At 38.7% G+C, this 14845-nt stretch overlaps 1 protein-coding gene across 1 annotated transcript; it reads right to left on the bottom strand.

Moving 5' to 3' along the window:
• Nucleotides 1–11383: 11383 nt before the first annotated feature.
• Nucleotides 11384–13829, bottom strand: arl3b (ADP ribosylation factor like GTPase 3b). The gene is made up of 6 exons (XM_084435122.1): nt 13567–13829; nt 12987–13130; nt 12764–12880; nt 12629–12679; nt 12358–12543; nt 11384–12270 (listed from the first exon to the last, which is right to left on the bottom strand). Exons 1-6 carry the CDS (start codon nt 13567–13569, stop codon nt 12223–12225), a joined length of 549 nt encoding a protein of 182 aa, XP_084291248.1. The 5' UTR covers nt 13570–13829; the 3' UTR covers nt 11384–12222.
• Between the last annotated feature and the right edge of the window lie 1016 nt (nt 13830–14845).

Raw genomic sequence — 14845 nt, forward strand, 5'->3', positions numbered from 1 at the left:
AATGTTTTCCTCAAAAAAATTAATTTCTTTTCCACTGAAGAAAGAAAAACATGAACATCTTGGATGGCATTGGGGTCAGTAAATGATCAGAACATTTTCTTTTGGAGGTGAACTAATCCTTTAAGAAGCTACAGTTAAAAAAAAAAAAGAACTCCTTTTTATGTTGTCAAAGTGACTGAAAGCTCAGTTAAATCCTTCTATAGTTATCGTTCTTGGTTTAAACAGGCCTTAAGAAGTACATAATAGTATATACTTTTCAAAGGCCTGTTCACAACAACAGTGATGTTGTCTGCCACTTTAAATTCTAGAGATTGGGTGGATTCTGATTGGCTGTGAGTGTTAAATCGTACATCAGCTGGAGAAAAAAAAGTTGCAAATGCGAATTTTCCGCTCACGGGCACCAGGGGGGTGCGAAACGACCACCATTCAACCCGAAATAAGTAATATAACCATTCCAATGACTCCGAAGCTGTTCAGTTAAGGTAAAAAAGTTACTTAGTTCACCTTTAAAAGCTCAAGCTCTTCAACATTGGGTGGATTCATCGTTTGCCAGCTGGGAAAAAAAAAAAATTCTGAAGGTAATTCCATTGATATCGTTCTTCTTTGTCGTCATCATTATAGCTGTGGTGTGGAGTTCATAATTGGAATGAATATTAAAACTTTATAGTTATCGTTATAGTCATCATCCTTGGTGTGAAGAACGGCCCTTTACTGTTTGTAGCAGTGATTAATCGTAGGCTACAGCTTTTTTCCCTGGGTGTGGCACTCTGAAATATTTCACAAACAGTTTTAATGCCTCAAGTGACTGCATTGCGCTCTTTTGGTAAGAGTTATCATATGGTTTCATGGTTTTATATTCAGTAGCTGCTTTGGAGGCTTATTGTAACCAGACCTTCTATTAGAAGGTCTCAGAGGAAGCTGAATGTCTATTAGATTAATGGAAAGTTTTGCTCTTAGGCAATAATACCCTCTTTTTCTCTCTAAACCGGTTTTCACAGTCCAAAATATCTCAGCAGTCCACTGCCACTGTGATTTTGTGTGTGTGTTGGCTCTCAGTGTTCTTGTAAGCTCCCTTAGCTGTGCTTACGAGAAAGAAACAATCCTGAAACTATTTTACAGGAGGAAACTTTACCCACAAAGCCAAGAATATCTTTGTGCACTGGGCTATTTTAACTGTGTCTCAAAGTGCAGGCACAGGTTGTTTTCCTGAAAGTCCAGCTGAGCTCAGGTTGACATGAGAACCCTGGCCTCCAGCGTGTGCCTTTTTTTTTGCTGATTCCTGCCTCAAGACAGTCCTCTTCATCGTGTGCCCTTTTCGCGCCCTCAACGGCGCTGAAGGAGGGAGTGTGTGTCATATCTTGTTGAAATGCCTTTGGTCATATTTCAGAGGAATCTGTCTCTGCTGGCACCATGAAATTATTCGCCTATAGCCCCTGCAGTGAGTTGCTCGCAGTGTGTCTGAGTGTATATGTGTGCAAGGACATTAGCAAAAGATGTTTTTACGACCTCAGGGCGTTTCTCCATATGAATGAATCAATGTGCATGTCAATGTTTTGTCTCCAGAAAAAAAAAAAGCTAGTTAGAGCCTGGTTGCTTCCTTCTGAATGATCAAACTTGTCATGCCACCACGTCTGCCGTCTGCCCACTTATGCTGGGAATGTGTTGATGGGAGTCTTGAAGAATGACGGGGGAGATGGTCGTCATGACACGAGAGGCTGAGAAAGCCGCTCTGATGTCTCACGGACGTGACAGCGGATCTGATGAAAGTGAGTTTGCCAGATGTCTTAACTGGTGATTTGCTAGCTCCAGGACAGATGTCTAAGCCATTGAAGCTAATGATTTAAGACATTTTTTAATAGAAGTGGTAACGACATTAATCAAAAAGATGCTTTTGGTTTGTCATAAATGTGCAGTGATGATACTGCAATGTTAAAATGCTGAACATTACTGCAGGGAGGGGGCCAACAGCCGCAAGGAATGGTAGATGAAACTCAGTTCACCATTTTGACACACACACATATATACTGTATATATATATAATATACACACATACATATATTAAATTATAAAGACAACAAAATGAAATAATTGTTTCCAAAATAACTTTTATAATTTGCACTATAATTGTACGTTTTTTATATATATATATATATATATATATATATATATATATATTTAGCTTTCATTTATTTTAGTTTTAGTTTTAGTATTATTTTATTTCCGCTAGTTGTCAATTAAAAAAAAAATTTATTTCAGATTTATTTCAATTAACGAAAATGATTTGTAAACGTTTTGTTTTAGTTAACAATAACAACTAAATATTATTATGAAAACATTTACTTTTCATAATGTTTTGTGTCAAATCCATATGCACTTTTTTTTTTTTAGCGCTGTCATAATTGCAATTAATCTTATGATTTTGACAAATCATGTGAATGTTAAACATACAGTATTGCATTATTGTTTTCAGCATTAACTTTGACATCCCTAAAAATACATATTTTTTCCTTTACATTTTTTTGCCTGTACAATATGAGGTCTCCACAACCGACTGCTACCCAACAGCATTACGTCAAATAAGTGTGGACTCGAAGGAGGACCACAGGGCTGAGAACCGCGTTTGGTACAGGGCCAAGGAAAGTCGTTTCAGAGGTGGAGCGAGTTATTAAATTTTGATGAAATATAATGAAAAAAACATGCAAAGATGAATCATATATTAAAAATGCAAATAGAGTCCATTTTGATTTCACATTGACTTTAAGACTCAATGAATACTAAAGCTTCAGTTGAAAATAGAAGAATGCCAGTTGCTTTTGCCTCATTTTGGGAAGAAGGGATTTGGCAATGCTCAGTCTGTCATTAATACTTAATAGATCTCTGCTTTTTATCTGTGACCCTGGCTGGATTAATGTCCTGGCTGCTGCTTACGGAGGCTGTTTTCCCTCTCAGATGGTAATAAATGTGACTGTTGTTTGATTTGAACAGACAGGGATTAGTTATTTCCAGCACATGGAAGGGTTGCACTATTTTACAGATTTCCAAAAGAGATTGGACGTTTTTATACTTTGAGCTACATGCATTTTAGCCTATTAGTGACTGTACAGCAATTTTCCATTTAATTTCTCACTTATGTCACTGTAGATGTTTTTCAAATATATTTATGGCACATAAATTTTGCCCGGGCTTTGTGAGTGAGCTCTATTCATACCGTACCTGCGTGCCAGTGCTGTTTCCTCTATTTTCCCCTGTATTTCATGTCTACCGAGAATGAACAGCAGGATGGTGGTGATGAGCTTCACTCCCTTGTGTGTGTCAGTGGAGATGCTGGGAACCCTGTGACCCAGATCATCCCTCCACACAGGCCCACTGTAATTTAACACCAGCCTCTCTCTCCCCCCTCCTCTCCTCTGCCAACCCTCACTGGGCCCAATGATCTGACACAGACACCTGTGTGCCTCTCCTGGCGTTGCTTTTATTTCTTTCTCTCTCCCGCCTCTCCTCCCCCCGCATCTCTTTCATCATTCCTCTCCCTCTGTCAGTTTGACAGCCTCAGTGATGCTAAAGGGGGTGAACTAGCCAAAAAACTTAGAGAAAGAAAAAGTGAACTCAAACACTTTTGCATGTTGTTCAGGTTAAAGATGCATGGTCTGTAGGCCTAAAATTGTTGGCATTGCGTGTGACACAACAGGTTTTGTGGGAATGAGCTTTTCACGATAAACAAGTTTCCAGTGATACGCAATTCGCCCGTCTATACACAAAATATGAAAGCAATGTGCAGTTAGTGGATCAGAACATATTTGATGTTTAACATACAGAGTACTGAAGGGATGATGTATTTTTGTAGACCAACCAAGAAGTTAGCATCACCCTGGTTCCCTTGACAAAAACCCAGTAGGATTTTTCCATTGGCTTTTGGATTATTGCAGAAAATAAGTTCTGTGGATAACTAAATGGACTGCATTTATATAGCACTTTCAACAGACCCATGGCCACCAAAGCGCTTTACATATGGCCTCACATTCACCCATTCATTCACTCACGGCATCAGCCATGCAAGGCGCCATCCAGCTCCTGTCTTGCTCATGGACATCTCGACACTTGGTCAGGTGGAACTGGGGATTGAACCACCAACCTTCCAGTTTGTAGACAACCTACATGAACCACTCATCCACTGCTGCCTATAAGTGAATGATTCTTACATGTTTTGTTCATGTTGATGATAATCTTTTTTAGGAATTTTGAAACCTAAATGCAATCGGCAAAGGCTAAACATAGGCTATAAACAAATTACTCTAGCATGACTTCAACTTCACAGTTCGAGCTATAATAGGTTGCAAGAGCATGATTATAAACACCACGAGGCTTTGAAAGCGGACTGGTGAGTAGATGGCTGTGTCCGAAATCACATACTCCCTTGAGTTATTTTGAACAAGAAATTACTTGGCGACCGCCAATAAAACCCATTCACAAATCCTCTCCCGTGGCCTCATGGAATAGTAAAATGTCCACTGTATGCACACTTCAGAATCTCGCTAGAAGTAGTTAGTCATCTGGGTACTTTGTGCCTGCTCTATTATGAGTACTGTGAATTCAGAATTCAAGTGTGCGATTTTGGATGCTGCCGATGAGTTTATCTGTTCGGCTGATGGCATTTAATGTCCCCGACAACCTCTCTAGTCCCATTTAGCCACATGTTAGCAACTGTCTTTTTCAAGAGAAGTAAAAGCTATAAAAAAAAAACCATCACAAGAGGGTATTACTGATGAATTTTATGTTGTAGAATAAAACGTGAATATACACTCACCTAAAGGATTATTAGGAACACCTGTTCAATTTCTCATTAATGCAATTATCTAATCAACCAATCACATGGCAGTTGCTTCAATGCATTTAGGGGTGTGGTCCTGGTCAAGACAATCTCCTGAACTCCAAACTGAATGTCAGAATGGGAAAGAAAGGTGATTTAAGCAATTTTGAGCGTGGCATGGTTGTAGATGCCAGACGGGCCGGTCTGAGTATTTCACAATCTGCTCAGTTACTGGGATTTTCACGCACAACCATTTCTAGGGTTTACAAAGAATGGTGTGAAAAGGGAAAAACATCCAGTATGCGGCAGTCCTGTGGGCGAAAATGCCTTGTTGATGCTAGAGGTCAGAGGAGAATGGGCCGACTGATTCAAGCTGATAGAAGAGCAACTTTGACTGAAATAACCACTCGTTACAACCGAGGTATGCAGCAAAGCATTTGTGAAGCCACAACACGCACAACCTTGAGGCGGATGGGCTACAACAGCAGAAGACCCCACCGGGTACCACTCATCTCCACTACAAATAGGAAAAAGAGGCTACAATTTGCACGAGCTCACCAAAATTGGACAGTTGAAGACTGGAAAAATGTCTCGATTTCTGTTGAGACATTCAGATGGTAGAGTCAGAATTTGGCGTAAACAGAATGAGAACATGGATCCATCATGCCTTGTTACCACTGTGTAGGCTGGTGGTGGTGGTGTAATGGTGTGGGGGATGTTTTCTTGGCACACTTTAGGCCCCTTAGTGCCAATTGGGCATCGTTTAAATGCCACGGCCTACCTGAGCATTGTTTCTGACCATGTCCATCCCTTTATGACCACCATGTACCCATCCTCTGATGGCTACTTCCAGCAGGATAATGCACCATGTCACAAAGCTCGAATCATTTCAAATTGGTTTCTTGAACATGACAATGAGTTCACTGTACTAAAATGGCCCCCACATTCACCAGATCTCAACCCAATAGAGCATCTTTGGGATGTGGTGGAACGGGAGCTTCGTGCCCTGGATGTGCATCCCACAAATCTCCATCAACTGCAAGATGCTATCCTATCAATATGGGCCAACATTTCTATAGAATGCTTTCAGCACCTTGTTGAATCAATGCCACGTAGAATTAAGGCAGTTCTGAAGGCGAAAGAGGGTCATACACAGTATTAGTATGGTGTTCCTAATAATCCTTTAGGTGAGTGTATCTTGAGCTTGTGTTAACCACATACCTTAATTCTGACATAACCAAAAGCCCATTCAGAAAATTTACTTCTGGACGATGAACCTAGAAGTGCTAAATTGCTAAGTAATTTCTAGGTTTTGGCCTACAAAAATATGTCATCCCTGCAGCACTTTATCATAGGCAGGATTTTGGGCCAGTTGGCGTACCCAGCGCAATGCTTTTTCAATGGCATTGTTTCCGTTAGTATTTTTTCCATTCATTTTCCCCATAGGGAATACAGTATGCAATACAACCTTTATAAAATAATACATTCACGGGAACATAATAATAATTAAAAAAAAGCATTATAAGCAATGAACCAAACCAACCAGTTATGAGGTGAATCTCAACATTACAAACTTTTATTTGAAGCAAAAAAGTATTTGAAAATGTATCAAAAACACAAAGACTGTGACCTTAACGATTTTAGATAGGGAAAGAACTAAAGTCCCATGAAGCATTGCAAATGACAATCAAAATATAAAACTATTCCTTAAAAGTTGTTGATTATGTCAATACATCAAAAGTTTATTGCAAATATATTATATAAAGTTTGCAACATCAAAATATTGCAAAAATAAGCTGCAGAGTACATTTGATTGGACAAAAATCTGTGCAGTGCTACATAAGTCATCAATATAGATGCTCTGACTGAACATTATAAAAGCATTTATTTGGTCACAAAACTCTCATTTTGATTTCATTGCTTCTTTTTTCTGTTAAGTCAAAAACAGTTCAGATCTCTGCATTCTATCACCTTCCGCCGCATCTAGCGGTTTTTGAACGAGAGAAGGCGCTCTGTGTGAACGGCTCCTGTAAGGCCTCAGGGTGGGTCTATTCATGCAGCAGCTGCAAAACAGCTGCCAGATTCCCATCAAAATGCACAGTAAAAAAAAAAAAAAAAAAGAACAAAAAAATGACTGTGCTAACTCCTCCCCCTCACCCCACACACACTTGTGTACGGTGGCACACGGTCAGGAAAACCAGCTATCGACCCTCTTAGACTGCACATCCAGAACAGCGTAGACTTAAAGAACATTCCATGTGTTTCCAGAATGATAACGCTCCCATTAGGTGCACATCTGAATCTGCTGAGATGATCCCGATGATCTACGGCACCGTGTCCCGTGTGGCAAAGCTTGACTGCACCGTGCAGGAAGAAGAGATCTGTGTGGGTGTTGGGCCTTTTGTGTCTGGCTGAGGTGCATAATTATGTCTCCTTCACTGCACCCCTCTGACAGCCAGTATTTTAATGGCACTCAATAACAGAGGTGCTACATCCTGAACTGACGATTAAACCACTGCGAGTGTTTGAGTCTGTGACTGTGCTGATAAGGCCATGCAACAAATCTCTGTCCACAAATCCATGTATATATATAAATGGAATAGATATAGATATAAATAGATAGCAATGCACTGAAATGTATAGTAATTTTATACATTTAGGTGTTCAAGTATGGAGGCAATCTGTGAAACTACAAAGTCTTTCACTGATAATATCTCACTGAGTGTGAATAAATCTAGCATGGTCCGAATGGTTATAAATGAAGCCAAATGAGAAGACTGTCCCATCAAGGAGATAAAAATCAATGTTGCCCTTTTATTTGTGCAACTTTAAAGGCACAATCAGGTCCCTCTGAGTTGCTATGGTTACATAGACTGCAGGATGTTATTGCAAGAAAGCTGGTCTGAGCCTCCAGATCTTAGATAAGGTGTGATCGACCGCTAATCCAACCCTGGACTATTGCATTTCTGTCATATGAACACAGATGCTGAGGGGAACCAACCGAGCAACCGCTATTTGAGGAATTTAGAACAGGCATGTGGTCTCGTGTGGTTTAAGTAAGGGATAATATTGTATTCTAAAACAAAACTAGACAAAACTATTCATTTGAAAAACAGTGATTTAAAAAACAGAACTAAAATTTAGTAAAAAATGAAACAAAACAGAAGCAGAAGTAATAAAATAAAATAATGATACATATAAAATCATTTTTGGGTGAACATGTATCAAATGACTTATGTAGGAAAAATCATCCCACCTACAGATGGCAATAGAGTGCTTCCTCCTGGGAAGTTCGTTTTTAGGTGTTTACAAGTAAAAAATACACAAGGTTTTTTTTTTTTTTTTTACTCTATACTTCTATAAAATGAAAAACAAAGGATGAGCATCTGGTGTGTTTTACTTTTTATGTTTTTAATGAATTTAGCAAGCTTTATCGTTGCGCGTTATATTACAATGCTGTCATATTTTGTGCAGACAATTTGCTTAATATAATCTTTATTTAAAAATATTGAGTTAGAATAGTTTATATACATCAAATTGCAAAACTATAATAACCTTTCTGACTAAACATAAAAATGACATACCTGATCTTAAAATGCTTGCATTTCATGAACTCTCTGGCATACAGGCACAACTGTGGCCTCTTTTGAAAGACGATGCTTGGAATGGCTGCGCATTTCATTTCCGTCTCTATCTGAAGCCAGATTTAATTAAAAGGAACCAAACAGACCAGCATAATGCTAATTATGCCCCTTTCCCTGACATTTCGCTTTACTCTCCATGATAATCCATTCTCCCAGAACTTTGTTACCCATCACGAAGATATCTGGCTGCCTCCATCAAAAAAAACGCCCACACTTCAAGACTACCAATTTAAATCAGAGAGAAAGGGGCCTCTCAGTTCAATAAGCAGAATTCAAAAACCCACTGTCTTTCTACTCTGGCTTGTCTAAGGGCCAGATGGAAGGAAAAGCCTGTGGATAAGAATGCTGGATGAGGGCTGGGTCCTTCACACTAGGATGCAGAAGGAGGTATGGAGGCCTGTCTAATTGCCTGTCTCAAAGAGCTGGCTGGCGGAGGATTTATTCAGGCTTAATAGAGCCTGCTCGTTTCACTGTGGGCGCACGTGTCAGCTCGTGAATGTCACTCAGAGATGCCGAGTGCAGGAACCGGAGGGAGTGGTCGGGTGTGTTCTCATTCAAGCACACTATTCAGCTAGCATGGCCGCCACTCACGGCTCTCTCAGCCTAAAAAAAAAAAGTACGCTCAGGATTGAGCAAAGGAGAAGGGGGGAGGGAAAGGGTAGTGGTACAAATGTTTCTGCTTGTCATCGGCTGCTTTTTACTCAAACATTAAAGACAAAATGAGATTCTTCTCTTTAAGGGACAGAGCCTGTTTTCTTCATTAAAGATCAAACCAACTCATTTTGATTTAATTAACTGGAATTGATTCAATTAAGATTAAGGCTTGCGTTTGGGCCATTAAAAATGTAAATGCAAAAGAAAATGTACTGACGACTGGCAGCTTTGTAATCACGGTTTGTTAAAAGTTTTTAATTAATACATTTGTTGTCAGTGGCAGCAAACAGCAATTAACATCACATTAAATAATAAGTAAAATAGAGAGAGTGTGTTGTTTTAGCAAGGTTTTAATACATATTTATTAAGTTGCAAGTAGAAAATACAGTAAATATGTACCCACACACACAAAAACTAGAACAAAACGGCTTCTTCAGGCAAAAGTCAGTATTTAGTGTGACCTCCCTTTACACTAAGCACATCTTGAACTGGTTTAGGGAGACTTTCCTGGAGTTATGAAGGTATCTTCTGGTATATTACAACAGGCTTCATTCAGTACTTCCCAGAGTTCTTTAGATTTAGGCTGTCTTTTTTTTTTTTAATTTCTCTGTCCAGGTGATCCCATACTGCCTCTATAATATTCAGGTCTAGACTCTATGGAAGACTGTCAGTGTTTTATCAGCTGTTTTTCTCTCCAAATATGATTTCACTGCATTAGCAGTGTGCTTGGGATCGTTATCATGCTGAAAAATAAAACCATTCCCAGTCATGCACTTTCCAGAACGAGTGGCATGATGAATTAAAACCTGTCTGTACCAAAACTATTGCAGAAATGCAGCCCCCCCACCAGGAAAAAACCCTCCATGTTTCACTGACGACTGCAAGCACTCATTCTTCCAACACTTCTTCTCACAGATTGTCGATGATTGGAACCAAGATTGTCAAACTTGGATTCGTCTCTCCATAATACTCTTTTCCACGGATTCCAATCTTCGTGAGCTTTAGCATATCTTTTAGCACTCTTTTAAAAAAGTGGTTTCTTGGCTGCTAGCCTTCCACTTCGGACATCACTTCATCCCAATGAAGCTGCCAGATGCTGAGCCAGGTCCTTGCTGGACTTCTTCCGGGCTCTCAAAGAAGAAACTCTTGAGAAACTTCTCATCAATCCTTTTTTCCTCTCCTATCTCCTAATTCCTCACATTTCTTTATAACAGCTTGAATACAACATTTTGAGTTTCCAGTTTGTTTGCCCTTTCAGAGTGGCCTTGCTGATGCAAAATTATGATTTTGTCCAAATTCTGTGATCTTTGGTATTTTGAATTGAATGGCGTGGTTAAACGTTGGCAAGCTTCCAAGGAATTAAACTCCAACAACATGTGTTCAACTCAAGCATGTCTTGCACAAACCTTGTGTAATAGACCTTTTTCCCAGCAGTCATTTTGACATGAAATAGTAGGACAAATACAGGTGTTACCAATTACATGAATTAGGGTTCCATTCCATTTAGGTTTAAGAGAGCCGGGGTCCTGCTATTGCTCAAGTGTAAGGGAAAGTCACACTAAATACTTGATCCTTTAGCCTATAGAAGCTGTTCTTTTTTCTGATTTCCCCCGTATTATTACCTAACCACAACCTTAGCTTTCATTTTGATTTGAGTTTTGATACTGTGATATTCTCTACTGTGTTTGTGTGACATTGTTAAGCACTTTGGTCAACTGTAGTTGTTTTTAAATGTGCTACAAATAAATTTGAACTTGAACCCTGTATTTTCTGGTTGTATTCTAATAAAGAGGCTGAGAAATAATTATATATGGTCATTATACCATTGCTGAAACAACAAATCTAATGGTGGACTAAGACTTTTAGCACAGTACTGTTTATTTACCATTGGAAGGCCAGTGAATAATAGAAAATCAGGAACTGAACTAACAAATTAATACCAGGATGGTAAACATGGTCAATAGTGCCACCTATACCACATTTATGTATTCTGAAAGATCAGGGTTGTTTTTTTTTATTATTAAAATTTGCCTTTAACTGGTAATACAATAACACAACAAAACACCATATGGTTTCAGAATGGTATTGGATAATAAGCAATATCATGTGAGTGTAGGTGTATGTGAAGTGTGTCGTTGTGAATGTGTCAACACCATATGTTGTGAGGGTGTGTGTCTGACAGATATCCAAATCTAATGTATAAGCATTGGTGCAGTGACTCCATTTCAAATCAAATAAAGAAAACAAATAAAACCGAAACATAATTGTATGATTACTTAGTCTAAAACAATTCTCAGCCAATAAAACTTCACACTCGCACATATTTTCAGTGTTTTACTTAGTATGCTTCAGCAATTTCACACACATGACATTCGTAGACACTACAGAAATAATCTTGGTGTGATGATCACAAACTTCCTCTTGTACTCGTCAGTGTATAGATTACAGCTGTACAGGCCACTTACAGTATAGAGCTCTAAGAAATCCTTAAATGCTGGATTTGTACAATTCAACAGTATATATATGCAGAAAATAATTTGCTATGTGGAACATTATTTACATTTAATTATCAAAAATGTATTTCATATACTGCCGATGGTTCCCTATTCTTCTGTACATACTGATGTTTCTGAATTTGCGTACCGTAAATTCATTCATATCTCTGTTACTCTCAGGAGAAATGACCTTAGATTAACTAACAAGAGACAGCAGTTGAATTGAATGATGAAGGCTGCCACTTCTACAAATGTCTCATTAACAAATTCCACTAAATAACTATAACGTTTATTATAAAAACACAAGTCGTTCATCTCAAGAAACGAAGGCAGAATGAATTAAGATCTGAAATGTACTAAAGAAACCTCAAATCATGGTTGACTATAATGTGAAATCACATGGATGTACATTCTTAATTTTGAGTTTAAAAGAAAGAATACTATTATCTTGAACTCATTGTGTGAATACAAGACCATAGCAGACCCATTAGGAGAGGCAAAAGTGAGTTTAAATAGTTTTGAAGGGGTGCCTTCATTTTCTGTACCTACTGACAGTTTTTTCAAACTCATTAACTTTTATATATCCTCTGCACGTCCAGGGTGAAAGCCACAGTGTCTCTCTCTATTTCCTCTTAGCGTTCACACTCTTGCAGACCCAGTTCATGCCATCCTGAAACACAACATTTGAGTCATTTAGTCAAAATTGTAAAAATGGACAAATGTCAAATTTTGCTGTCAATATGTGTACTAAAGTGACCTGGACTCCTTCTCCGGTGAGGGCAGAACACGACTGGATCTGCCACACTCGGTCTCGGATAGTGTGCAAATTCAAACCCTCGGCTATCTCGGACGCAGGAGCTGCTGTGAGCAGGTCTTGCTTATTTGCAAACACTAGGACTGGGACACCGCTCAGCTTTTCTTCATCAAGTAATTCAGCCAACTCCTGCATGCAGATCAATTAATTTGTTTAAACACTGAGAGCAGACATAGTTTGTAATAGCAAATCAATCATGACAACAAAGCATCACCTGTCCCGTTTCCTCAAATCTTTTGCGATCTGCACTATCAATGACATAAATCTGAAATAAAAAAGATCCAATTAAACAAGTGTTTGGAATTTAAGTGGATTGTGGGATGACTGTTAATCGGACGGATGATCTCACCAGTACATCTGTGTTCTCAAAGTAGTTCCTCCAGTAGGGCCTGATCTTTCGTTGACCACCAATATCCCACACATTTAATTTGAATCCTTGAGATTGGACGCTCTTGATATTGAAACCCTAGAACAAAAAAAGAAACAGTTACGATCCCGTAATTTGCATATGCATTAAATCTAATTGGCTTTCTTCTGAGATGTGAATGCAGTAGTTACAGTAACCGTGTCACCTGTGTTGGCGTAATATGAGTGATGTCTTCAGATGCCAACTGTTTCAGTAAGGTGGTCTTGCCACCGTTGTCCAACCCTAGAAGCAATATCCGCACCTCCTGGTCGGGGGTACTTTTCAGTTTCCGTAAAATTGATAACAAACCCTAAAAATCAAGTAAATAGCGCAGATTATACAATGCTCTGAGTTTATGCAATGCTTGCATCATGACGTCATACGCACGAGCATCAACAAACAAACAAACAGGTTTCAAGAGAATCAATTATTACTAACGGGATGTAGAAAATAAATCTTGATGTAGTTTCCCCCGAAAATAGGCATAAAAAGAGACATAACATTTGCTTTAGCGATTCTCGAACAGTCGTGACACTTAAACAGTCCTTGCAAGCTAATCTCATCCACGACCGAGAACCGCTGCTCATCTTTATTACCACTCGATTACAAAACAAAAATCCACAATTCTCCTCGGACAACACGGCTAACATGACTGAATTTCACAATGTGACGGGGAGTATAATGTTGAATCTCAAGCAAAAACGTCTACAGGTAATAATTCGTTTATTGTAAGCGCTTTAACTCACCATCTTGTGATTCTGCCTCCCTGAGACGCCGCGGAGGGTTACTAGGGGGAAGAGAGGATGACGTAGTACGCAATACCTACGTGCATTTTCAAAGGGAGCAAATTGACGTAGTTCACGGAAAAAAACATTTTAGTTTTGCTAACTGTTTTAAAACTATGATTTAAACTAACAAAATATAAATTTTAATGTTAATTAATAACGTTATAAATTATATATTTTGATACAGAAATAAAAACATATATTTTAAAAGCTAATACTAACTCAGTGACCAACTCCATATGAGATGGTTTATGTACATACAGATTAATTAATGTGAGGTACTGTATTAATGATGTATAGAATATACACGACGAGTTTTGAATCAATCAATCAGTGGCGCCTCCAAGGGGGGGCCAGGGGGGGCCACGGCCACCCCCAAAATGACACTGGCCACCCCATTGGCCCCCCCAACCAGAAAGAGTGGAGTTTTTAGTATAGTGATTTTATTTTATAAATTAACATAGTTATTAATGAAACACTATATTAAAAAATTAAAATAATAAACTTGTATTATATGAGCTGTATAATACGCTCTCAACCCCTCCCCCTCTTTACGTGCATTGCGGCAACTTCGCGCACTTTACACGTGCAGCCGCCATAGCCGCAATACCGCGAAGCATGCAGCACATGGACATGGTTCGTTCAAGTTCAGGAGGATCAAGCAACGCAGGAGAGGAAACTTAATGTAAGTAAAACTTGGTTTTCGTATGTCATATAAAAATTCTGTCATAATTGCTCACATTCGTGTCATTTCTAAACGTGTAAGACCTCCGTTCATCTCCAGAATGCAAATTAAGACAGCAGAGTATGACGTTCAAGGCCCAGAAAAGTTCCTAGATGATCGAAAAGGTAGTCTATGTGACATCAGTGGTTAAACTGTAATTTTACGAAGCTACGAGAATACTTGTGCAAATAAAACAAAAATAACAGCTTTATTCCACATTTTCATCTCTGTCTGCGTCACTTGTGTTGGTGGTGGCGCTGACCGACTCGATAGATTTCATACAGCGTGAGTCTTTCAATTAAATTTAAACAGCTTAGTTAAACAACAAGTTTTAATTTTATTAAATTGAACAAGCGCAACATTCAGCATTCAATCAAATAGGCCTATTCTAAAAGATGTAGGCTATTATTAATAATAATTTTATTTCAACACAATATCTATAGTTATTTCGAAATAATATGTGTGCATGCATCTGTAAATCCGGTGACGCGTGTATTGATTTTTATTAATAAACAA

This window comes from Rutilus rutilus (assembly GCF_951802725.1).
Source record: "Rutilus rutilus genome assembly, chromosome: 16".
In the NCBI taxonomy this organism is placed as follows: Eukaryota; Metazoa; Chordata; class Actinopteri; order Cypriniformes; family Leuciscidae; genus Rutilus; species Rutilus rutilus.

Coding starts and splice junctions, on each gene's coding strand:
- arl3b (XM_084435122.1), bottom strand. Junction 12,680..12,763: donor TTGAGAACACAGATGTACTG/GTGAGATCATCC, acceptor TTTTTATTTCAG/ATTTATGTCATTGATAGTGC. Junction 12,271..12,357: donor TCACCGGAGAAGGAGTCCAG/GTCACTTTAGTA, acceptor GTTGTGTTTCAG/GATGGCATGAACTGGGTCTG.